Here is a 26,413-nt window from a genome sequence, read left to right on the forward strand (position 1 = left end):
GGATAGAGAGACATAGGGAGGAAGACGGAGGCAGGCATCTGGACAGGAAGTAAAAACAAACCCGAGAATCAATCAATCTCTCTCTCTCAGCACACGCACACAAAGTACTAGTGGAACGACCGTGTCCGTAAGAGGATTATCTCCTCCTGTTTGAAGTTGCACGAGGCACGTTCCAGATGGAATCTGATCCCTCATGGGCAGGTCGGACGGTTGACCACACCAGAATCTACTAGCTGCAGCTCCTGAAGAATTAAACCACACACACACACACACATGCACACACACAGCACAATACCACAAAAATGGCTGGTTACAACCAGCCATGAACTTCTCCCGTCACATTCACAACACCTCTCCGAACATATATGAGGCCTTCTTTCGGCGCGACAAGGACCATCTCTGAACAACGAAATGCATTTCCATTGACAAACACTGTAACACAGCCCATGAACAGTTATCAATTATATCAGAATAGCAGCAACCAAAAAGATGTGCCCCACAGTTGCTTTCAGTCAAGGAAATCAGTCATTCTGTCAACAGGGGTATCTGGACAGCGAGCCTCTGAGGTAACCAACCGCATCAGCCACCAGTATAGATTGATAGGCCCAACGGCAGCTAATCCCGGCAGGCCACAGGTGGTCAAGCGAGTCTGACGACTTACATGGCGATATGGTTTTCCTTGCTTTTCAAGACCAATTTTTTGGGGTCATTTTTGGAGCTTTTTTTTTTTGCAGTTCTGCAAGCAACCAACCAGACAGCAACCAAATCCAGTCATGAAGAATTTGGTGTGGAGCCTAGCAACAGGGCTGCGAACCATGTCGATTTATCCATCCTCCCACCGGAGGAATTCAGAGCCTCCAAACAGCAAATTACTGCAGCTGCTGGCAAATACACCCTCAAAACCACAGTGTCTGTCGCCAACTGCATGCATTGACAACTGTGACACCGCCAACTATGGCAACTATCTTGCCAGTGGACCATAGCGGAGTTATCTCTGCTCTATCTCAATTGTGCACATTTTCACTACTGGCAAGCAGCAGCTTCTCAAGTCACCATTGGCCTCACAATAGAGGAGGGAAAGAATCAGCTAAACATACGGTTTCGGTTAAAGATTCATTAATCTCACAGGAAAAAAGATTGTATGCTAGTGTTACGTCAGCTCATACAGAGTTAATGATGATGAGGAGGGTGATGATGCCAAGGAGTAAAAAGGTCACGAGTCTAGTCTGAAAAGACACAAATAAGTAGGGCTCAGGCCTCACTGCCCTTGTCACAATTGAGGATTGAGGAGTTCAACAGCTCTAGGGTGTCAATACTGAGTCATGCAGCCACCCAAAATGGGCCTTGAGCCTAGGGGCAAGCTGAGACATAGGCCTATTTATGTCACAAACACCCACATTCTAAGTACACAACATTGGGTTGGTCAAGAGGCCAGCTAGTGGCAAACTGAGTCATCAAGATACAAACCTCCCAAAAATATAGACTTGTGGCATGGACTACAAGGTACAACAGTTCAGTACCTCAAACAATTCTTTCACTATAACCATATTGTGTTTTTTTTTGTTTTATCTCATCAGCAGCTGCACGTTGTGTATCAAATTAGATTACTCATCCCCATGTTGCATTTTTTTCCACATCTATCCATTCCATTCAGAGATCATTTTCAACCAAGAAAAATGCTGACCACCTCTCACTGGACCCCTTTGTCTTAACGCTAACGCAAACGCTGTGGTTATCCACATCCTTTATCCTTACTGTTCCAGCAGCACACACACTAGCGACTGGAGGGCGGGCATGTGTCTGGTACATCGATAGTACGAGGTAATGAAAAATACCTCTTGCACCAGTGAATGCACAATGGAGGTAGCTCTCTCCGAGAACACTTCAATTTGATGGGTAATTTAACGTTGCCCAAAGCCAATTTACTTATTTTCAAATTACGATCAAAGGTTTTATTTTTTTCAAATACATTTTTTCAATAAATCCTCTTAGTATAAGAGAATGACTCTGACAGTAATCTGTAGCTGCTAGTTTGTGTTTTCTTTTAAGACCTTTTTGGAGCATCTTATGAAACGGGAGTCTGGTTTATAATTGCAGCTTAATTTAATTTCACATTATTGCATTAGCCCAACGTTCACCAGCGTGTATTCCAGTTAGACCTAGGCAATAATTCAATATCATCATTTACTGTCTTTCAATGGTATTGTATTGTGATGAAATTCAGACGCTGTCATATCGTGATACGCAATTTTGCTGTCTAAATGAACGATATTGAGAATCTATTACCTGAAATTTCTCATAAAATTAGGTCTGAAGTATTTCAGTGAGTATCATTTTAGTTTGGGTTTGATACTATACATTACCAAACAGTTCAAAGTCATGAACTTCAGTTGGATTCTTAAACATGGTATTTTCTGCATATAAGCCAATATCGTGATATACTGATGGTGTAAAATTCCCTATGATTATCCTGATGATAATATTTTCCATATTGCTCAGCAGTAATTCCTGTTTTCTGCCTCATCCACCAGCGCTGTGAGTCAGCCATTCTCTCATCACTACACCAGGGGGGCGGAATGGTTGAGTGGCTAAGCCCACTTACTGCCTTGGCCACTTTTCAGAGATTCTCCAAACCCAAAAGTGCACATATTAATCACCCATGGATGCAATTTACTCAGAATGACATCAATACTTCATGTTATCATCACAGAAAACTGACCTACCCTCGCCCATAATGTACACCGATCAGCCAAAAGATTAAAACCACCTGCTTAATATTGTGTAGGTCCCCCTTGTGCCACCAAAATAAACTCTGACCCGTCGAGGCATGGCCTCCACAAGACCTCTGAAGGTGGCCTCTAGTATCTGGCACCAAGACGTTAGCAGCAGATCCTTTAAATCCAGTAAACTGCAAGTTGGAGCCCCCATGAATCGGACTTGTTTTTCCAGCACATCCCACAGATGCTCGATCAGATTGAGATCAGGGGAATTTGCAAGCCAAGGCAACACACTGAACAGTCATGTTCCTCAAACCATTCCTGAACAATTTTTGCAGTGTGGCAGGGTTCATTATCCTGCTGAAAGAGACCACTGGCATCAGGGAATACCGTTGCCATGAAAGGGTGTACTTGGTCTGCAAAAATGTTTAGGTAGGCGGCATGCGTCAAAGCAGCATCCACATGAATGCTAGGAACCAGTGTTTCCCAGCATCACACTGCCTCCGCCGGCTTGCCGTCTTCCCACAGTGAATCCTGGTGCCATCTCTTCCCCAGGTAAACGGTGCACACACACCCAGCCGTCCACATGATGTAAAAGAAAACGTGATTCATCAGACCAGGCCACCATCTTCCATAGCTCCAATGTCCAGTTCTGCCGTTCATGTGCTCATTGTTGGCACTTTCGGCGGTGGACAGGAGCACTCTGACTGGATGCATCCCCATATGTCTATCATAGCCAGCATTAACTTTTTCAGCAATTTGAGCTACAGTAGCTCTTCTGTGGGATCGGACCAGACAAGCTAGCCTTTGCTCCCCATGTGCATTAATGAGCCCTGGGCGCCCATGACCCTGTCGCTGGTTCATCAGTTGTCCTTTTGGTAGGTCCTGTCCACTGCATACTGGGAACACCCCACAAGACCTGTCGTTTTGGAGATGTTCTGACCCAGTCATTTAGCCATCACAGTTTGGCCCTTTTCAAAGTCACTCAGATCCTTACACTTGCCCATCTTTCCTGATGGGCTTCCAACACATCAACTTCAAGAACTGACTGTTCACTTGCTGCCTAATATACCCTGCCCCTTGACAGATGCCATTGCAACGATATAATCGATGTTATTCACTTACCTGTCAGTGTGTCTTTGTGAATGCTCAATAATCCAGGTAAGAAAATCAAAGAAAGTTGAATCACCGCGAGTACATCTGGCGCCATTTTACAATGCTGTGATTGCAAACATTCCCAAGTCCTCTGTGTTTAGTACACATAGCCATTGAAACTCTAATTAATAGTCATGCCCATATTTGCATATGAAACTGATTGTTGGTTTCGGTCGTTATGCAACTGTATTGTTTATAAGGGTAGGGGATACGTGCAGTCAGTTTAGACTGAAGAGGTCACTTAGATGAGCGACGAAACGTATCTGTCAATAAAACGGATTCGGATGAACCGATTCAACTTTCTTCGATTACCTGTCAGTGGTTTTAATGTTTTGGCTGATCGGTGTATGTCTCTTGCCGTCTGCAGCTCCGCGGAGACAAAGAACGGAGCTGTGTCGTTTATCGTTCAGGGATAAAGATTTGGAAAGCAGGCATGTGTGCACTTTTATTCCACACTGCAAGGTTTCAAAGACAGGGCAGAGCTTCTCTTCTTCCTCATTGTTCTTCTCCAGAGGGGAGTGTCATCGGTCTTGTTGCATTTTCTCCATAAAGAGTCTACGGAAGGAGTGGCTCTGGGGGCCCTCTCTAACCAGGCCTCCCCGACTGCATTAAGCTGATTGCATAGGGCGATATTAATAAATCATTGGCAATGATGATGATAGCCCGACTGAGACGTTCGCCCCTTTCCAGACAATCGCTAGACTATCCCGGCTTTGGAAAAGGTACCTTCACCCTCCACATCCATTTAACACACTGCAAATGCCACAAAGTCATTCAATCCAGCTGTAATATTTGAAGAAGAAGAAGAAGAAGAAGAAGAAGAAGAAGAAGAAGAAAAGAGTTGGTTTCAAAGGAATTATTAGCGCTAAATTACACATTTGCCCAGAGGGGGATAACACGGAACAGTTCTCAGCTCACACACACACACACGCACACTTGTCCGCTCAGAACAATGGGCATCCGCGATGGAGGATGGAGAGAGGGAGATGTGGGGGGGGGGGGGTGTGGGGGGGGGAGAAAAAAGTTTAAGGAGCGAACATACGGACAATCGGCTATGTAAAATAAGAAAGACGGGCTCGTACCTACGGTGCAGAACCCGTTTTGAAACGATTCAGTGACTGCCTCCCGCCTCACAGAAAGGTCTGCCGAACCGGTCCGATTATCACTTTCATTCACCACGCAGCCTGCCACCGCCCCAGCGAAGCCCCTGCCACTCTCAATCGGAGCAGCTCGCAGACAAAATGACGGCTGACATTTTCAGTGAGGGGGGAGAAACCCCAGTTAATTAACACCAACGGAAATATCCATTCATACCAGGGCCCACCTGCCTTTTCTTTACCTCTCTTTATACGCTTCGTTTACAGCGACACTGGTCGCGACTAACCGACACACACGAAGAAGAAAAAAGAAAAGACGAACCCCGCTTATTTTCAACGGTACCCGGGCTCTGAGACGTTACAGTCTACGGTCGAGCTATATAAAAAAACCCGTCCACTTTGATCAATAATACCCACATCGTAAAATTAAAGCGATTATCATGAGCATGCTAGCGGAGGCTAAAGCTACCTTACCCGATGCGGTGTGGGAGACAACTAGCAAGATCCGCTCCAGCTACGCCCAGTTGTTCGCCGATATCCCCTTTCTCTGGGATCCGCGCGGCCGGAAGAAAAAAAAAAGAAAAAGTCAAACAAATCGCGAAATGAAACTGGGCAAAAGACGAGAAGTGAGGAGTGAGGAGAGGAGGGAGGGGGGGGGAAACTTGGGTCTTTTTTGTGGCTGGGTTTGTCTGTGGCAGAAGTGATGCACGTCCCCTCCGCCGAAGAAAGAAGCGACGCTCTGCGGGTCCACACGTTACGTACGTATGTGCGCGCACCACACGCGCGAGCGTCCGTCCCCACTCGCACGCACGCGCGCACGCGCACGCCCCTATGGACCGGCGGGCTGATGGACAATCGGAGGAGAGACGCGCGGTGGTGAAATTGAAAGGGCTGAATAGCGGAAAAGGCAAGGAACTTTCTTTTCTTTTCTTTTCTTTTCTTTTTTTTCTCCTTTTCCCGCGCACAGCCAATCGCCGCCGAGACGGGGTGTATTCAAATGAGGAATGATGTCACCCCTTTTAGCAAGTCGCCCCTACTTTTCTTCTTCGCCGAGTTCTTCCCGGTTGTCGCGGCTGTCGCCCCTCATCCCCGTCTCCCCCTCCTGCCACCCCTCTTTTTTTTAATACCCCCCTTCTCCTCCCCTCCCCTCCCCTCCCCTCACCCCTTTATCCCATGCCTGACTGCACTCCCATGGAGCTGCATATACGCCTCCCACGTTTCTCTAATGCCCCCTTCCTCCTGTATGCGTTTGGAGCACTCGAGGGCGAGATAGAAACCAATTATGTTAAAATTTTATATTTTTGGTCTTCTTGGTTGGATTTGAATAAATTCAAACAAATTTCTATTGATGAATTCAAACCTGTTGATGGCGAAGGCCTCAACGAAGCTGGTGAAAAGTGTTCATTTTCAGCCTGGCTCCATGAATATCCAGGCAGCTCATTTATCAGCCAAAAGTCCTTCACTGACACTACAAACATGGACAACAAAGCCGAACCGTTAGAAACATGGATATTCAATGGGATGCAGATTATCGTGCACCTGCTACCGAGTCGTTTGCCAGAGTGGGACGTTGTGGACATAATTGGCCCTGAAACAACAAGAGAAATAATATGACGCAGCCTAAGTGGAATAAAGACAAGCAAGGAGCGGTGATTGTGCAAGCCCTTCACTTGAGGTCTGTCTCTTCTCTGCGACACAATTGGATTTGGGAGGGCGTTGTTCGTTGCTCGCTGGCTTTTGTCTTTGCTCTTCACCAGTGCTGGGCTTTTCGTCAGAGAGTCTGGGTGGGCATGCTGCCTGTCTGTCTGCAACACTGCTGTTCAGCTAGCTCCCAGCAGCCTCCTGTCCTTGTCTACATGAGCCAGGCTTTTGTGTGCTGGTCTGTTCTGGATGGGCTTCTTTGTGTTGAGCCCGTGGTTCACTCTCCTCTTTCCAAACGCTGCGGAGAGGTGGTCTGGCCCTGCACAGTTTGTGGAGCTCAGCACTGAAGTGTGTGCACAACCCTGAATATTGATATATGTTCCATTAGTGTACACGATGAAACAATAAAGCCTGCTGGCGCTCTTTTTCTCACTTTGCAGCACAGTGACCTTCCTTTGTCTGCTTCTCTGTCTCTTGCTCACTTGTGCAAGTCATAGATTTCCAAGTTTTGCTTGCAGTGATGTGCAGTGCACTGACCTGTATATATATAACACTCCTGTTATAGCTAGGCCGCGACTCCAACATTGGAGACTGTGCCCAGTAGCTTGGTTGACTGCTGTCTCGTACAGCACAGCAGCAGGTAAATTGCATCTTATTATGGCTTTTTTCTAATGGAGAGTTGAATAATATCATCAAAACCTAAATGTCAGATCAATACATGGCTCAGACGTAAAGGCTAGCGCAATATTTATGTGTTTATATCCGCATACATAATACATCCCTAAGTACTGGACCGACCAAATCAAGTAACAAATAATCTGAGGTCAGAGTGTGTACTGCAAAACGAGGCGGAACAGGAGAAGCACGGGAAGGGAACACTGAGAGCAAGTGTGAGATAACGTGTGTGTGTGCGCAAGTGTGTTAACTCCTAGGGTTTATGTGTGTACACACATGCATGTGAAAGACATGGAAATGAACCAGAAAAAGGGTGGGGCAGCCGGGGCGTCCAATGATCTGGCTTGATGCTGATGGACGTATTGGCATGGTCAACCAGGCACAACAAAGAGAGGAAGTTTGTTTCAAACCGGCAGTGGAGACAGGAAGGGGCAGGGCTGTGTACCCGCTACACAGTTCCCCTGTTATTTATCTCATTGTCGTCGTCGTCGTCCACCCCCCCCCCACACCACTCGCCCCCCCCAGCCCACATCCCAGCTAAGGCAGCACGGCACAAAGAGGCTGGCACACAGTCAAGCCCCTGAACCTGGCCTCTGGATGGAGGTCTACCTTTGACACATACTTACGCAACGCATCAATATTTATGCAGTAGGGGACAAACACACGTTCCGAGTCAGGGTTCAATTCAAGTATGTACGCGTATGCATGCGTGCGTGTGCACCCTACAAAGGCATGCGCAGACATACACAGACGCACAGAGGAGCACAGACTGCACGCAGCTCCCATCCCTCTGGCACCCACCGCAGCTCCGCAAAGCAAGGACTTGGCATTGAGAGAGGAGTCAGGGAGACACACCCATTCTTGTGAGACAAAGTCGCCATCTTTTGTAGGGATGCCCACAAACCGCACTACCCCTCTCCTTTGTGCTCCCTCGCTCGCTGCAAAAGTGGCTCCAGACCCCCACTGAGCGTCGGCTATTAGCACGTATGACACGTCACCCTTAAACGAGACGAGTGTCATTAGATCACATGGGGAATGTGAGTGGATGCCGGGCTCGTACAGGTTAGCACACGCCGGAGCAGCTGCTCCCGCCGTTCTCCGTGAGGCAGCATGGAGTCCCCGAAGAGCAGAACGCGCCAACGCAGCATATCATTAGCATACGGCATGCTAATGCCCTCAGAAACGGGCAACACGTGAAGACGATAGCACACATGTAACGCCCAAACCCGGCTTGCTTATGAGCGGTTATGGCAGTTATTCTCTGTTTCTTTCGAGGAAAAAGGACAGCCTTGGAATTATTCTGCAGTAGAGCCTGCAGAATGCACCTGATAACCCAGTACCTCGTCCAGAGATCGTTTCTATATGTATTCAATCATTAATAGCGTGTGTGTGTGTGGGCCTGAAATAATTCTTTTAGAGAACACACAACACATCTACATAATGTTCAGAGTGCGCTCTTCAAACAATGCCAGTGCAGATAAGAGAAGCCCTAATGCTCTATGCTGCCCTGATGGGACTGTTTAATTGGCTTTGCCTTGAAACCTGATGATTTCCAAAAGCAGGTTGGCCAGTTCCTGTCTGCCTGATGGCAGAGTTAAAAGAGCTCCCTCTCAGCCCTGGCGGCCTCCTGATGTAAATAATGCATGCTGGTACTAAGGGTATCGGACAGTGGCTCTCTAAATTACCACTCCGGCTCACTAAGAGCACTGGGTGTGCACGTCTCTGCTTTGATCGTTGTCTCCCTGATGCTGTCATCCATTTGTGTTTTGCATCTTCACCTACATGAATTTACCTCTGCTTTCATAGGGCATCTTTCTCTTTATTCCTCTCATCTTCTGTCTAGGGATCTGGATCTATGGTAGGATGCAACAATGGTGGACTAACCCCCCCCGCCCCAAAAACACGTTCTTTACTTAAGCCGTCTCAGCATTGCTCCGGCGGTGTTTTGTCTGTTATTTGTGCAACACCGCACTCCCTTTCTCCACACCTCGCCCCCTCCTCTGCTCCCCCAGAGAGCTAATGTTTCAGTATTTCATCCTTTCTTTACTGCCTCTAGACTGTATTGATTTCCTATGATGGACTGGCTGGTGGCTGTGGAGACTGAGCCTGCTCTCTCTCCCCCTAGCGGCGCCAAACCACCATATCACACACGGGCATGTGGGGCTCATTAGCATCGTGCCTGTTCGGGCATAAAGCCCTCGCAGCTATTTGACAGCCCACATCTCCAGACCGTATTAAATAAACATAGGTGTGTGGTCTATTTTGAACACCCGGTCGCGCTAACGCTGAACTGGAGGTGGATGTTATTGTTAGCCCCCTGCTGCCTTTTGCTGAATTTAAGTTTAGCTCCTTTCATGTGTGAGATTGAAAGACCCAGAGACTGATGCGCTGTCACAGGGGTGATAATAACTGTGCTCGTATTTAAAGTGATACTGACATCAAAAATGTGAAAATTCCTGTTGCTAGGCTGCTCCGAGTTGGACTGTGACCACGGAGAAATTCAGCGGCCAAAACACGGCCACTCCAGAGAGATCTGTGATTGACTGTAGATGGCGTCCAATGACAAACTGTGCCGGTGGATACGTAACGCCAGTTAATTTGCATATAGGGCGTGTCCGTAGCGAGACGCTATAAAGCCACGGAGACGCCGTTCTTTCGCCCCCTCCTGCTAGCTACTTGGCTCGGGTTTGTGCTGTTTTGCTGAGACTTTATTATCGATCTCGCTACGTCGTATTGCGCTCCATCTATATATCTATCTATTTATCCAAATATCTATCATCTATCTATCTAACAGTTATTTGTATCATCGAACATATTATTCGCCAAGTTGTAAGTGTAAGTTGCAAGTGACGAGCGGTACCGAGCCCCACCCACACGAAGACAGTAGCCAATAGCGTTGAAGTCATGAAACCACGCCCACTTTCGGTTACGATTCAAACGCCCCATGTTAAAAAACGTGTTCAGAAAGATGGCACGTCGGTCTCTCTTTAAATCCTCACATTGGTTTGCACTGTGGACATGTTGGAGGGAATTTGGGTCAAAACGTGTCCCTCTCTGGTTCCACCAACAACACTGTTCTTTTCTCTCCACTTTCCAATTTTCTCAACGAACAATTTAAAATACCCCGCCGCCCTGTCTCCTCCTAAAACAAGAAAAAGTGCACAAATGTTACACTTATGTCGAAGCTAAAGTGACGTTTGAACCCGTAGATCACAGTGATTGCGATGTTAACGTCTGAGGATAGGAGCAAAGGAAGCAACCACCGCAACTGACCACAGGAAGTGTCCGTTGTCCATCCATCCATCCATCCATTATCTGAACTGCTTATCCTGCTCTCAGGGTCGCAGGGATGCTGGAGCCTATCCCAGCAGTCATTGGGCAGCAGGCGGGGAGACACCCTGGACAGGCCGCCAGGCCATCACACAGGGCCCACACACACATTCACACACACATTCACACCTAGGGACAATTTAGTACGGCCGATTCACCTGACCTACATGTCTTTGAGCTGTGGGAGGAAACCGGAGCCCCTGGAGGAAACCCACGCAGACACGGGGCGAACATGCAAACTCCACACAGAGGATGACCCGGGATGACCCACCAAGGTTGGACTACCCCGGGGCTCGAACCCAGGACCTTCTTGCTGTGAGGCAACCGCGCTAACCACTGCGCCACCGTGCTCCCCATGGAGGTCAAGGGCGCAATTCCATACCTCCTCCAGTGCTACTGACCGCAATCCAAGGCCCCCCAAACATGCCATGTCCGTTGTGTCAGTGACTTTTTTTTGTTGATTTTGATGCACTTTAATGATCCCCGTAGGGAAATTACACTCTGCATTTAACCCATGCTAGCTGTGTAGCCAGGAGCAGTGGGCAGCCGCCATGCAGCGCCCGGGTACCAACTCCAGTTCGTCTTGCCATGCCTCGGTCAGGGGCACAGACAGGAGTATTAACCCTAACATGCATGTCTTTTTGATGGTGGGGGAAACAGGAGCACCCGGAGAAAACCCACCGCAGACACAGGGAGAACATGCAAACTCCACACAGAGGACGACCCCAAGGTTGGACAACCCCGGGGTTTGAACCCAGGACCTTCTTGCTGTGAGGCGACAGCGCTTAACCACTGCGCCACCGTGCCACCCAAAGGTCGTGATCACCCTCAGGTCATAACCAGGTCGACTTACGGCCTGACGAAAAAGACGAAAAGGGGCGGCGTGTCTTTTTGTGTCTTTAATGTTTAATGTGCCGAGCAGTGCAAGCATTAAGAAGACCACATTTTCACAGAAGTCATTTGGTGCACTGGTACACATAAGAGTAAAAACCTGTACAAACACCACCTCGGTGGAAACGAACAAACCCCACTGACGCTATCCTTTGCAGGCTCTGCACAGTGAGGTAAGATATTGGACATTGCATCTACATTAAATAATCACCGGAGTAAACAAGGATGAAATGAGCAGGAAGAGACAACTCAAATCAAAGCAGCATTGAATAAACCTCATGAGTAGTGTCAAGAGAACAGTAACAGGTGGGTCGACAACACATTATTACTCCACTCCATTGTGCTATACGACTCCTGTGTGAGCATCACTTGGAGCTGTGCATCCCTCACTTCAATCTTCGTTAAGTGCATTTGAGTAAAATTAACAATCGTTTTAAAAAAAAAAAACGCATAAATTTGCCCTGCCCGTTATGACGATAAACGACGTAAACCAATTCAAGTAAATCAGAGTAGACGTCTCACTTCCGTTGGCACCGGTCAGTCCTCATGCAAATCTTGAGCAGTGAAACGTCTCTTTTCCCTTAAAACGGAAGCCTTCATATCCCATCGGGAGGAGATTGGCATTTCGGTAGTGCCGCTTATTACAAATGAGTGAGAAGTGCCATCCTAGAAGCTCGACCAGATAAGCGTGTGACATGTGGATTCAAGTCTGACCATAAAATCCTGGATTTGGATGCAACAAAGGGACCTTTGCTTGCAGGCTCGCTCCCATGCGGCAAAGGTCCCTTTCTCCATCGCCACTGTTCTATGCGATAAAGGTAAACACAAATAAGGCTAAAAACGGTAAAAAAAAATTAAAAACAATCGATGAAAAGTGAAGGTTCAGTCCCTTCCACGTAGAGAATAAAGAAGTGGACCCCGCGTTGGTTTGGGGAGACATTTTTGTTCGGAAACAGATTAAAATAAAAGAACAAGAGGCTACCCTTCACGCATGACTTTCATGTCCCTGTGTTGACAGTGCCGGTGTCCCATATAAAAAATCCAGACACAAATGTCAAAGCTGCCAATCAAGTCCTGCACATCGCGCCCCGCAAAATTATTCATGGGCTCCCTGTCGACATAAAAAAAAACAACATCTGATGTTGCTAAAATTTTGATTTTCCCCAGGAGGCACCTGTGACTCTGCACGGCGCACTTCGACACCCGCAGCGAAGGCTTCGTCTCGCAGTGCAGGGGTCACCTGGTTCTTCACGGGCGAAACGGCTCATACATATTGATGACCAACAGTACGACCGGAGGGCCTGTCCGTCCACATACAGCCATCATCTCATCCCCCCCAGCGGAGGAAGAAGAACAAAGGGATGAAGAGTTGAGTGGGAATGAAAATGGAGGACTGGCTTTCACTGAGAAATGCTGCCGAAGCTAATCAATACGCTTTAGTTTACGGTCAATTTGCTTTTGCTGGTTTGGTGTGCCTCGTTGTTTGTCTTGACTCTTAGTGGCATGGCGATTCAGAGCACATACCCAAGAGGCACAAAACCCAAATATCATTTCAGATAAGAGTTAAATTAATTTTTAAAAAAAACCACAAAACCTAAATTCTGTACACAGTGGAACATTCAACTTAAACTGCTAATCCTTTTTACACAGAAACAGCTATTGGATTTTGTGTTCAGCGCAACAGAAGAGAAGTGGTTAGCACAGTGTGCGGCAGATTCACAAGCGTAACTGTCAAAATCCTGACAAAAGTGGCATTTCAGAAGAAGTCAATAAATTATTCATACGAAAGCTGAAGCAGGTAATGGGGCTTGAAACAGCACAGTTCGCTCCATCATTCCAGCGAAAATTAAAATGCAAAACTGTAACCTAGGCAACGGAGGACAGTGTGGTCCAAGGTCATTCCGTGCATCCCTCAAGCATCATCATTCCACTTGGGCATCTGAAATAAGAGGCAGAATTATTATTCACTCTCACTGACACGCAGACACGGCGCTTCAAAGACAAGAACATCAGGTCCTCGGTGACACGTGCACACTTCCTTGTGAGAACATGAAGAGGGAACAGGAAGAACCCCCACCGATAGGCAGGCACAGATATACATGCAAACACATCAAAGCAGGTTGAACCACTTCGTCTTGATACAATGTTTATCAAGACACGTTTCATCACGTGTTCAAACGTATCTGTTAGTAAACATTGTGTCCAGATGAACTGATTCCACCTGCTTTGATTTTCTTATTGAGCATGAAGACATAATAAATATGTAATATGTATCTTATATGTATCAGTGCAGAAAGACACGCACAGATATAAGATACCTATACGGCGCCCATGCACAGTTCTGCATATACTCATTTCATGAGATTCCACACACACACACACACACACACACACACACACGACATGTACATGCACACAAAGAAATGTGAACATAGATAGTCCAACACAAACACACACACGACATGTACATGCACACGCACACAAAGAAATGTGAACATAGATAGTCCAACACAAACACACACACACACACACGCACATGCACGCACACACACACACGACATGTACATGCACACGCACACAAAGAAATGTGAATGTAGCTAGTCCAACACACACACACACACACACACACACACACACACACACACACACACTTGACATGCACATACACACAAAAAAATGTGAACATAGATAGTCCAACACACACACACACACACACACACATGCGTGCACGCACACACACACACATGTACATGCACACAAAGAAATGTGAACGTAGATAGTCCAACACACACATGCACACAGACACACACATGACATGCACACGCACACAAAGAATATGAATGTAGCTAGTCCAATACATAGACACACACACACACACACACACACCTCTCTGCATCTGTAGGATGCTCCTTGCTCCTTCGTCCTAGTCACAGCAGCAGAAGAAGGAGCAGGAGGAACCGTCCGGCCCACGAAACTTCCCAGAGCTGGGTGTGTCTGTGCACTCCGCAATGAACGCGTGCAGGTCTGTGGTGCGAACTTGCTCCTGTGTTTGGGCCTGCAGACAGACAACCCAGACATGTCAGGAGCACTGACAAGTGCTAAATAAAGTTTCAACACAACGTTGTCACTTCAGCGGACGTCACATGACTCCACTTCATTTCAGATGCTGCGATTCTGATCTTGGACAACAACTTCTCATATCGCTCCGGGGCCATTATGAATGCATTATGAAAGTCTTATCATCTATTTCCGTTGCACCATTCCCATTTTACCCTCGCCAACATCTCTTTCTTCAGTTCTTCCTCTCTCTCTCTAGACACTTTTAGATCACAAAACCACAAAACAAAGTATCATTTGAAAAGAAAAGAAAAGAAGCAAACTGCGGGAGTTATTATTATAAACCAAAACACTTTACCATAATAGTGTCATAGGCTCCGGTGATGAGTGCGATGAAGAGCGACAGCACCATGTAAATGAAGAGCGAGATGAAGGTGTAAAGGTAGACCTGGCTGAAGACCCAAACCAGGGTGCTGCTGTGCTCCATCTCGGCGAAGGTTATAAACATGTCGTCCCCGTTGATCAGAGAGAACAGGCATTCGGACACCATGGACAGGGTTCGAAACTGTGCATTTCGGACAAAGAGGAGACAAGTCAACGTACATAGATCACCGCTATCATGTCACTCATCTTTTTTTGTGTGGATTCCCCGCCCCCTTTTTTCTTCCCAATTGTACCCAGCCAATTACCCCACTCTTCCGAGCCTTCCCAGTCGCTGCTCCACCCCCCTCTGCCAATCCGGGGAGGGCTGCAGACTACCACATGCCTCCTCCGATACACGTGGAGTCGCCAGCTGCTTCTTTTCACCTGACAGTGAGGAGTTGTAGCGCGTGGGAGGATGACGCTATCCTCCCCAGTCCCCCCCGCCCCGACCGATCAGAGGAGGTGCTAGTGCAACAACCAGGACACATACCCACATCCGGCTTCCCACCCGCAAACACGGCCAATTGTGTCTGTAGGAACGCCCGACCAAGCCGGAGGTAACACGGGGATTCGAACGAGCAATCCCCGTGTTGGCAGGCAACGGAATAGACCGCTATGCTACTCGGACACCCGAGTCATTCATCTTGAATTAAGTTTAAAATGGAATAATTGAAGTAAAGCAATCCAAACCCTGCTCGACTGAAGCTGTTCAGGTAAATTAACACGGCAACTAAGCAGTAGACAGAATAACAATATGCATCAAAAGGACATTTGAATCTTTCATACTGAACGAATATATTTTCTTCTCTTAAACAATGATAAGCAAGAATTTTGTTTTTTAAAGATTTGAAGATAAGATAATACACTAGAGAATAGTTTTGATTATAAAAAAATGTTGTGTCTGAAATGTACTCATACCCTGTAAGATATGAATGACTCATATCTTCGTATTCCTAGTCAGAAATGAGAAATTCCACAGTTATCTCTCCGGCTGTGTGTGTGTGTGTGTGTGTAGGCACCTTGGCATGATAGGGCCCCAGTACAATCCATCCACAGAAGCAGTATCCCATATAAATGGCTGCCGCACAGCAGCAGAAGCGGATGACATTTGGAAAGGCAGCTCTTAAAGTCACGATCAGGATCTGAGAAGCACAGACAGAGACAGGCCCAGCCAAGTCCATTTACACATGAAGGAGAACGGGGGGGGGGGGGGGGCAGTGGTTTTGAACTCAGTGATAAAAAAGTTAATCTTTAGTGCTGAGATGAACTTCTACAGAGTGTGTGTGTGTGTGTGTGTGTGTGTGTGTGTGTGTGTGTGTGTATCCTCCACTCACGTTGTATTTCTGGAAGAAGCTGAAGTAACGGATGACTCCCACCCACACCAGCAGAGTGGAGGTTCCCAACAGGATCCCACACACGTCATATGATGACAAATTCTACATGTCAGAGAGCAAAAAATTTTTTTAAAAAATTAACGCTTAATTCAGAAAAATCCTGCCCGCTGAAATCTTCAAATTGGGTTTGCGAAACAGTTACAGTTCATTGCTGAACCTGGTGGGACCATCAGGGTTTAACAGTGAAAGGTGTCACGCGAAGCGTTTCTGTTTCACGTCACCTTGGACTCGATGCCGATTTTGATGAAGCTGCCGATGATGGTGAAGACGTCGCTGATAATGAGCAGGATGTACCAGCCGTTGATGAACTCCATCCTGTCCCCCCAGCTCACACAGCGCCTCAGCCTGAGCTTGAAGAACTGCACGTACTCCTGGTGGGCAGCAGAACACAAAATGGTGGCATCCCCGGCACACTCTCTCTCATGTTCAATTTCTCTCTGACTAAAAACGTGAATACATTATTCATTAAAAGCATTCCAGGCATGGGGCGACATAGCAATTGGGGACATTTTGCATAAATGGGGGGGCGGGGGATAAAGCAAAGGACGACTATAAGATAAACCAGGAAGATAAACCCTCAAACAAACTCCAAGAAAAGTTCAAATATATGGATCACTTCTCTTCTTCAGAATATTCGAAGGCGAATTTGTTTCAAGCACATCCTCTAAATAGTCCGCGTTATTTCCCCTCCTCCCTTTTTTCCGCCAATTGTATCCGGCCAATTACTCAACTCTTCTGAGCCGTCCCGGTCGCTGCTCCGCCCCCTCTGCCGATCCGGGGAGGGCTGCAGACTACCACATGCCTCCTCCGATACATGTGGAGTCGCCAGCCGCTTCTTTTCACCTGACAGTGAGGAGTTTCACCAGGGGGGCGTAGTGCGTGGGAGGATCACGCTATTCCCCCCAGTTCCCCCTCCCTCCCGAATAGGCGCCCCGACTGACCAGAGGAGGCGCTAGTGCAGCGACCAGCTTCTCACCCGCAGACACGGCCAACTGTGTCTGTAGAGACGCCCGACCAAGCCGGAGGTAACACGGGGATTCGAACCGTCGATCCCCGTGTTGGGAGGCAACGGAATAGACCGCTACGCTACCCGGACGCCTCTCTCTGCATTTAACCCACCCTAGCTGTGTAGCTAGGAGCAGCGGGCAGCCGCCGTGCAGCGCCCGGGGACCAACTCCAGTTCTTCTTGCCGCGCCTCGGTCAGGGGCACAGACGGGAGTACTAACCCTAACATGCATGTCTTTCTGATGGTGGGGGAAGCTGGAGCACCCGGGGAAACCCCACCGCAGACACGGGGAGAACATGGAAACCCCACACAGAGGATGACCTGGGATGACCCTCAAGGTTGGACAACCCCGGCGGGGTTCGAACCCAGGACCTTCTTGCCGTGAGGCGACAGCGCTAACCACTGGGCCAGCAGACAGCAGATTTTGTTAAGCAGGGTAGTGTATCCCTATCTTGGCCTTGCTATTATGATTCACCTTCTATAGCGCGGCGGTTTCCTAGTAATCATTTTAATTCAGGCGTCAACCGTGCAGTGCATTTCCCTGTTGCTGGTTTTTCTAACACTGCGTGGTTTCACTTCTTTCATTCGCTACTGACACGACGTTGTGTAACATCTGCTTCTGATGGGCAGGCCGGGGCCCGCTTTGACCATCTTGCACTGGGGCCCGGCGGCGCTGACCCTTCACGCCTGAGATCCTTTCATTAAACACCCAGAGCGAAACCCCTTTCTGCTCATCACGAGCGGGCTGCACCGAGGTTGTGCGACGGTGAAGTGCGCTCGTCTCCGATCTTACGTGTTGCAGGAGGACTCCTCTGAGGATGGAGCGGCCACACAGCAGCAGGGACAGCAGGCAGACGAATGCAACCAGCACATCGAAGAACTCCCGTGCGTAGCTCTCCGCTGACGGAGAGAAATAAGACAGGAGATTAGGGAGGTGGGGGAGACAAGGTGAGAGAGAGAGTCGGTGGTGTTAAAAAGAGTGCAGTAACAACAAGAAACACGGTGTTCTGCCAGATTACGATCGAGGGAGTAGATCTGGGTTGTAAAAACCAGCGGAGGAGCGTGCTCGACCTATGTGACCAAGCTCTTTCCAACGATCTTGCTCCTCTGGCGCTCCGCACTCCGTCCTTCACTCACCGTGTCCGGACACGTTGGGGTCTTTACACTCCTTGATGGAGGCTTGATTCAGGAGGCTGATCTTAACTCGGCCGCTGTGGGCCCTGTTATCCATGATGATCTGACAACAGAAGTATGTGTAAGAGTCTTTGTTAGTTTTTTTTTGGGGTGGGGGGGATTTAAACAGGTCACCTGAATTCTCGATAGTCTGTTTATTTTGGGGGATTTACAAACTGTCTGTTTATTTTGGGGGATTTACAACCTCGTAATTCTGTGAACTCATGGGAAGTGCGACTGTAATAAGGCAAAGCCATTGCGGCATTTCTGACTGGAAGAGGTTGCTCACCGTGATGGCGAAGGTATAGCAATCAGGGATCTCGTTGTTAATTATTGTTTGAATATTGATCGCCTTCAACTGGAAGTCAATGGTTACATTGATCAGTCTGGGGGAGGAGGGAGAAGAAGAGAGACAGAGAGAAGGAGGGAGTGGGTTAAGTGTGCCAATATCCATCCATCCATCCATTATCCAAACCGCTTATCCTGCTCAGGGTTGTGGGGACGCTGGAGCCTATCCCATTAGTCATTGCACGGCAGGCGGGGAGACACCCTGGACAAGCCGCCAGTCCATCACAGGGCCGACATACACACACATATTCACACCTTGGGACAATTTTGTACGGCTGATTCACCTGACCTACACTACCGTTCAAAAGTTTGGGATCACCCAAACAATTTTTTGTTTTCCATGAAAAGTCACACTTATTCACCACCATATGTTGTGAAATGAATAGAAAATAGAGTCAAGACATTGACAAGGTTAGAAATAATGATTTGTATTTGAAATAAGATTTTTTTTACATCAAACTTTGCTTTCGTCAAAGAATCCTCCATTTGCAGCAATTACAGCATTGCAGACCTTTGGCATTCTAGCTGTTAATTTGTTGAGGTAATCTGGAGAAATTGCACCCCACGCTTCCAGAAGCAGCTCCCACAAGTTGGATTGGTTGGATGGGCACTTCTTTGAGCAGATTGAGTTTCTGGAGCATCACATTTGTGGGGTCAATTAAACGCTCAAAATGGCCAGAAAAAGAGAACTTTCATCTGAAACTCGACAGTCTATTCTTGTTCTTAGAAATGAAGGCTATTCCATGCGAGAAATTGCTAAGAAATTGAAGATTTCCTACACCGGTGTGTACTACTCCCTTCAGAGGACAGCACAAACAGGCTCTAACAGGTACTATTTAATGAAGATGCCAGTTGGGGACCTGTGAGGCGTCTGTTTCTCAAACTAGAGACTCTAATGTACTTATCTTCTTGCTCAGTTGTGCAACGCGGCCTCCCACTTCTTTTTCTACTCTGGTTAGAGCCTGTTTGTGCTGTCCTCTGAAGGGAGTAGTACACACCGGTGTAGGAAATCTTCAATTTCTTAGCAATTTCTCGCATGGAATAGCCTTCATTTCTAAGAACAAGAATAGACTGTCGAGTTTCAAATGAAAGTTCTCTTTTTCTGGCCCTTTTGAGCGTTTAATTGACCCCACAAATGTGATGCTCCAGAAACTCAATCTGCTCAAAGAAGTGCCCATCCAACCAATCCAACTTGTGGGAGCTGCTTCTGGAAGCGTGGGGTGCAATTTCTCCAGATTACCTCAACAAATTAACAGCTAGAATGCCAAAGGTCTGCAATGCTGTAATTGCTGCAAATGGAGGATTCTTTGACGAAAGCAAAGTTTGATGTAAAAAAAATCTTATTTCAAATACAAATCATTATTTCTAACCTTGTCAATGTCTTGACTCTATTTTCTATTCATTTCACAACATATGGTGGTGAATAAGTGTGACTTTTCATGGAAAACAAAAAATTGTTTGGGTGATCCCAAACTTTTGAACAGTAGTGTACATGTCTTTGGACTGTGGGAGGAAACCCACGCAGACACGGGGAGAACATGCAAACTCCACACAGAGGATAACCCGGGACGACCCCCCCAAGGTTGGACTACCCCGGGGCGTGAACCCAGGACCTTCTTGCTGCAAGGTAACCGCGCTAACCACTGCGCTGCCCCCAAGTGTTAGCTTTTACAGGCAAATTCTATCCAAAGGACAGAACTGTTAGGCGCTCATGACTTATGAGCATATTTTGAATACTGCAGGGAAAGAAGTAGGCTACTTTAACTGAGCCGGTGATCAGCTAACAGCCTTCCATTGCTGTACAGTTTATGTATGAGGGGTTAGTGTCACCAACGCCGTTTTTCTAGACATAACAAAAAAAACCACGCATAACAGACAGACAGCCATCAGCGGGTGGAGGCGCAAGTGAGGTATGCCAATATACAAAGATAAAAAGTTAAGAAAAACAATATCATTAAATATTGTTAAACATTCAGCTGCACCTCAATGATGTCTTACTTCTGAAACTTGAGGGTGAAGTTCTGGTAGTCATCATTTCCAAAAGAGGAACCGTAAGAAAGTGGGTTCAATCCAACGCAATCTGGCAAAGGTTTACGGATAATAACATTAGAAGAAGCAACAAAACGGTCACATGGGAAACTTCTACCGCTCTAAAAAAAGACGACAGTTTTTTTTTCCAGATGACGCATCGATTTTTCCACACTTCCCCGTCGCATTACCTCCAAGAAAAACACTGGTGGTTAACCTGAGATCCATTTCTGTCTGTTTTACTCTGTTTATTCAAACAAGATTTTTATCAGGCACCACCAAAGGCCCCCATTCTAACATCAGCAGGTCTACACAACCAAATCATCCGCCAAGGACATTTGTATTTTTATGCTTAAGCCTGTGAGGGAAAAGGCTTTTTAATATGTTGTTTTTTTTCTGATTGGGATTATTTTAAGCATTCAAGAAGTAGGGCAGATGTGCAAAGCGCCTCCTGACATTTATAGGGCACCGCCACAATGACTCACTGACACAGTCATTTCCTCGAGGGCCAAAAGAACAGCAGCATTGGATATTAAAAAAAAAAAGAAAGGAAAAAGGTTGCCAGTTTTCAGTGTCGGTTTCCAGTGTCATATCATATGCCGATGGGTAAAATTTGACGGACACATCATAACGAATGGCGAGGAAACGGGAGAGACTGAGGCCGCCTTACCGGTGACAACATGGGGGTCGATGTTAAACGTGTCATTGACAGGATCGATGCTGCCCTTTTTGTAGTACCTCTGGCAGAGAGAAAGCGCACTTCCATTGACTCCGACCCCTAACACATATGCATACCGTCCCAACGAGATCTGCGGTAAGGCCAAATACTGAAGAAGAACATAGAGAGACATAGAAGAGTGGAAATGAGAATGACAACTGGATGCTGTAGTAAAAAGAAATAGAGTAGCAGGATGCAACAGGGTGTCCACACAGATACAGATGGGTGACAAATTAAAGGAAAAAGCTTAATGGTTGACAGCTGCAGTGAGGGAATCCGGGGGCTCTGCTATACTGTGGGGGGGGCATTTTCTTGGCATGGTTTGGGTCCACTTGTCCCCTTAGAGGGAAGGGCCGCTGCAAATCAATACAAAGTTATTCTAAGTGACCACCTTTTATCTTGTGATGAAACATTTCTTTTTCCCCCCTTTTTCTCCCCAGTTGCACCTGGCCAATTACCCCACTCTTCCGAGCCGTCCTGGTCGTTGCCCCCCCCCCCCTCCTTGCCAAGCCAGGGAGGGCTGCAGACTACCACATGCCTCCTCTGATACATGTGGAGTCGCCAGCCGCTTTTTTCACCTGACAGTGAGGAGTTTCACCAGGGGGATGTAGCACATGGGAGGATTACGCTATTCCCCCCAGTTCCCCCTCCCCCCACGAACAGGCGCCCCAACATACCCACATCTGGCTCCCCAAACGCAGACACGGCCAGTTGTGTCTGTAGGGATGCCCAACCGAGCCGGAGGTAACATGGGGATTCGAACGGACGATCTCCGTGTTGGTAGGCAACGGAATAGACCGCTACGATACCCGGACACCCACGATGAAACGTTTCTATCCTGTTTGGAGTGGTCTCTTCCAGGATGACAATGCCCCCACCCACAGGGCACGAGGGGTCACGGAATAGTTCGCTGAGTATGAAAATGATGTAAATCATATGCTGTGGGCTTCACAGTCACCGGATCTCAACCCAATTTAACAGCAATAGGAGATTGTGGACCAACGTGTTAGACAGCGCTCTCCACCACCGTCATCGAAACACCAAATGAGGGAATATATTTTGGAAGAACGGTGTTCATCCCTCCAGTGGAGTTCAGGGACTTGTAGAATGTATGACAAGGAGCCCTGAAGCTGTGCTGGAGGCTCGCGGTGGCCCAATACCTTACCCTGACACTTTACGTTAGTTTTTCCTTTAATTTGTCACCCAACTATAGACCTTACATGTTGTATAATGGGAAAACCATATAACCATATTACACAAATAAAAAATCAAAACTCAAGCCAACAATCACAGAAAGTTGAATCAGTTCATCTGGACACAACGTTTCATCACTCATCCGAGTGACCTCTTCAGTCTCTCTTATAAATAGCACCATTGCATAATGACCGAAAACGGCAATCGGTTTCATATGCATATTACTGTGACCGTTAATTAGAGTTACAATGGCCATGTGTACTATTCACAGAGGATTGGGGAATAGTTGCAATCACAGTAAGATGGTAACAGATGTACTCTTAGGCCCCCCTCGGTTCAGAGATGGTCGTTCCCTCTTCACATAGATGGCCTTTTTGACTCCCCGATCAAACCAGCGTTCCTCCCTATCAAGGATGTGCTCATCCTCATCCTTGAAAGAGTGGCCACTGGCCTGTAGATGGGTGTAGACTGCAGAGTCCTGGCCTGATGCGTTAGCTCTTCTGTGTTCTGCCATCCTCTTGGCCAGTGTCTGTTTGGTTTCCCCAATGTACAAGTCACGGCAATCCTCGTGGCACTTAATCCATGGTCACTGTAACTCTAGTTAATGGTCAGGTTAACTTGCATATGAAACCGATTGTTGTTTTCGGTAATTTTGCCACTGTGCTGTTTATAAGGGTGGGGATACCTGCAGTCAGTTGAGACTGAAAAAGTCACTTAAGATGAGTGATGAAATGTTTCTCTCAATTAATGTTGTGTCCAGATGAACTGATTCAACTTTATGATTTCCTTACCTGGATTACTGAGCATGCATTAAGTCAAGCCAGCAATGGTGCAGTTATTCCTGAGGGTATGGGCCAACCTAATCATTCAACAGTGGGGGCCATACTAGCATATAGCACTTAAGTTAGAATAATAAAAACCATTTGTGTCAACACAGTACCCGTTCTGTGGCATAATAGATGTGGCTGTAGAGTTCACTCCGTGTGTGGATGGCCTGTGGCGTATCATCCTGGTAGCCTTTCAGGAACAAATGCTTAAATGATGCGGTGTTCTCCTCTTTGAACGTCACGACCATCTGGTTGCTCAGCCCGAAAAGCACCAACTAAGAGAGAAGTGGGCAAACGAAAGGAGACTCAGCATGCCAGTAATATTCAGAATTTAGTAGGGAAACTGCACATCAGATTATTGGCAAAAGACTGCAGGTGACCATTGCTTTTATTGCTAATTAATCTTGGACGGCACTCAAATCTCAAGTTTAAGGTTTAAGTGCATTGTCACATTCAATAGTCCCACACAGTCCAGCTAGTGCAGTGCATCAGTCACTTGCCGACTGTTGCACTGCAACAATGAAAAAAAGACGGATTAAAAAATATATGATCAGCTAAACATGCTCAAAAAAGCTCAGTCTACCTGCACGGTGACAATGATGATTTTGAGCAGCTGCAGGCCCAGTTTGAAAGGCTTGCGGCCCTTGGCATGGTATTTATCGCAGGGGCTCATGAAAAAGTACTTCAGCTTCCTCCTCAGCGCCTCCTCCTCCTCCTCCTCTTGCTGCGGCTGTCGGAGCTCAGAGCCCACCAGAACAGTCGGACGGGAGTTTCCGCCACCAAGATCCTGAGACCCATAGCTGGTCACAGATGCGAACAACCGTTCTTTCTCTGTCAGAGCCAAAGGGAGAAAAAAAGAAATCCATTCGTGTCCGAAATGAAAAGAACCATTATCATGAGCAGCGTGCATTATGAGAGGGAATACCCTAATCATTTGGCAAACATCTCGGTTTACCGGTTACGCAGGATAGTAAATGATGCTTTAGTTGTGTTACTGCAGCCCAATCTGCAATAACTGCATGTCTATCAATCCTGAAAGAGGGCTCCCTTCTCTTATGCTACGAGGTCTCTCCCATGTTTGTTTTTGTTTTTCTCAGTCTTGTTTTAAATGTATTGTTTTTATGTGGACCCCAGTAAGACTAGCGGTGCTTTAGGGCACAGCTAATGGGGATCCTGATAAATAAACTTAACTCACTCACTCATAAACTGAGATTTACTCTCACATTTAGTTGTACCATCTGCGTAGATTGGGGGGGGGTGAGCCCTCCAAAAAAAACAAAAAATTGTGAGCATATCTGAAAACTATATGCTGTTGTAAGATGCTGAATACTTTAATTTTCTTAATTAAAACTAATCACCATAGGTAAGAAAACTGGCAAAGTATTTTTTCCCTGCACCCCCCACCACTTATTCTCTCAGCCTCCCCCTCGTTTTCGATCACTTGGTATCGCCCATGTGGTTTCGTTAGGTACAATTTCACAGAAACGCCATGACAGAAACGCAGCTAAGCTGTCGTTAACGTACATAAACAAATCAATTAAAGCCTTTACATGTTGCTGGTGTGCCAGCTTGCTTTTACGGGTTATCGGTTGGTTAAAAATGTGATTAGACGAGTTAGCTTTAGCTCTGCCGAACCCTGCGCAACGTGGTTTACTTTTCAATGCCCCTGTAAACTACTAATAAGACACGTTAGCCCCTAGCTACCCGTTAGCCGAGCGGTTAGTGACGTCGCCTTGTGTGGCAGGACACTCCGTATCGAATCCCGCACCGGGCGAGAAAATAACCGGTTACACCCCTAATGTTAGTTTGCTAAACTGAAAACGTGCTGTCAATACTAGGCCTAGACCCGCTTTACAATTGTAACACACTGAATCTGTATCGTTATATTCACAGCAAAGTCACACAACAGTTGTGTCTCCCATCTCTTGACACCATCCATCCATTATCCAAACCGCTTATCCTGCCCCCAGGCTGGCGGGGATGCTGGAGCTTATCCCAGCAGCCATTGGACGGCAGACAAACACATTCGAGCCGGCTATTATAAACGTGCCCATGGCAACAAGATGCACCTGTTCAGGATCGCAGACCGGAAACGCAACGGAGGAAGATAACGCGCAGCCATTGCATATTCGACGCCACACGACGCTGCTTGTCGGGTGGAGATGACGTAATCTATCGCCGAACACGCAGCCAACCCGGCTGTGAATAACACAGATTACACAAAGAAGAATGCGGATGGACGGCAATAAGGCGCCCGCAGTGTCGACAGGGAGACGGGGACGCTTGACAGACACACACACAAACCTGCGGCGCTGTCTTGGGCGCCGCTGTAATTGGAGGACGCCATGGCGATGCTCCGACGGTCGCACAACGAGAAGTAACAGCGCGGTGACCGAGCAAGTTGACTGACATGCCGGGGTATCTGCCAATTCGTGCGGGAGATGTTTGTGGGTCAAGCCATGGCGCTGAAAGACGGAAAATAAGCGGACGGTCACGGAATAAATGACGACGGCCAACACGGGTCGGCTCTTCCTACGCGGTCATGTGACACGTGCCATGTGACACGTTTGCATGGTCGGAGACGCTATTACACAGAACACAGTATATTATTATTTTACATCAAACCTAGCTATTTTTCCCAGCCCCCCCCCCAAAATGAAAAGTCATAATAATATGATAAATATATTAATAGTAATAAATATTATATATATATGAGAGAGAGCGCTTTTCAAGGTACAA

General features: G+C 47.1%; 2 protein-coding genes across 3 annotated transcripts in view; both read right to left on the reverse strand.

Moving 5' to 3' along the window:
* prr36b (proline rich 36b) overlaps positions 1 to 6,055 on the reverse strand; it is a 39,792-nt gene extending 33,737 nt beyond the window's left edge. The window contains exon 1 of one of the 2 annotated variants that reach the window (XM_056288665.1): positions 5,444 to 6,055. The gene's annotated coding sequence lies outside the window, so the exon portion shown is untranslated. The remainder of the gene's footprint in view (positions 1 to 5,443) is intronic. The other variant, XM_056288664.1, reaches the window with a different exon arrangement.
* Positions 6,056 to 11,502: 5,447 nt separating this feature from the next.
* Positions 11,503 to 26,200, reverse strand: mcoln1b (mucolipin TRP cation channel 1b). The gene is made up of 14 exons (XM_056287842.1): positions 25,979 to 26,200; positions 24,258 to 24,505; positions 23,788 to 23,949; positions 21,606 to 21,762; positions 20,906 to 20,987; positions 18,849 to 18,945; positions 18,524 to 18,623; positions 18,180 to 18,286; positions 16,602 to 16,751; positions 16,321 to 16,422; positions 16,006 to 16,128; positions 14,922 to 15,128; positions 14,393 to 14,561; positions 11,503 to 13,445 (listed from the first exon to the last, which is right to left on the reverse strand). Exons 1-13 carry the CDS (start codon positions 26,019 to 26,021, stop codon positions 14,430 to 14,432), a joined length of 1,710 nt encoding a protein of 569 aa, XP_056143817.1. The 5' UTR covers positions 26,022 to 26,200; the 3' UTR covers positions 11,503 to 13,445; positions 14,393 to 14,429.
* Between the last annotated feature and the right edge of the window lie 213 nt (positions 26,201 to 26,413).

This window comes from Lampris incognitus, chromosome 10, assembly GCF_029633865.1.
Source record: "Lampris incognitus isolate fLamInc1 chromosome 10, fLamInc1.hap2, whole genome shotgun sequence".
Taxonomy (NCBI): domain Eukaryota; kingdom Metazoa; phylum Chordata; class Actinopteri; order Lampriformes; family Lampridae; genus Lampris; species Lampris incognitus.

Excerpts from the sequence above, each read along its gene's own strand:
- mcoln1b (XM_056287842.1), bottom strand. The coding sequence starts at position 26,021 with ATGGCGTCCTCCAATTACAGCGGCGCCCAAGACAGCGCCGCAG. Across the intron at positions 23,950-24,257 it reads TCATCATTGTCACCGTGCAG|TTGGTGCTTTTCGGGCTGAG; the intron begins GTAGACTGAGCT and ends CTTCTCTCTTAG. Across the intron at positions 18,624-18,848 it reads GCTATACCTTCGCCATCACG|ATCATCATGGATAACAGGGC; the intron begins GTGAGCAACCTC and ends TTCTGTTGTCAG.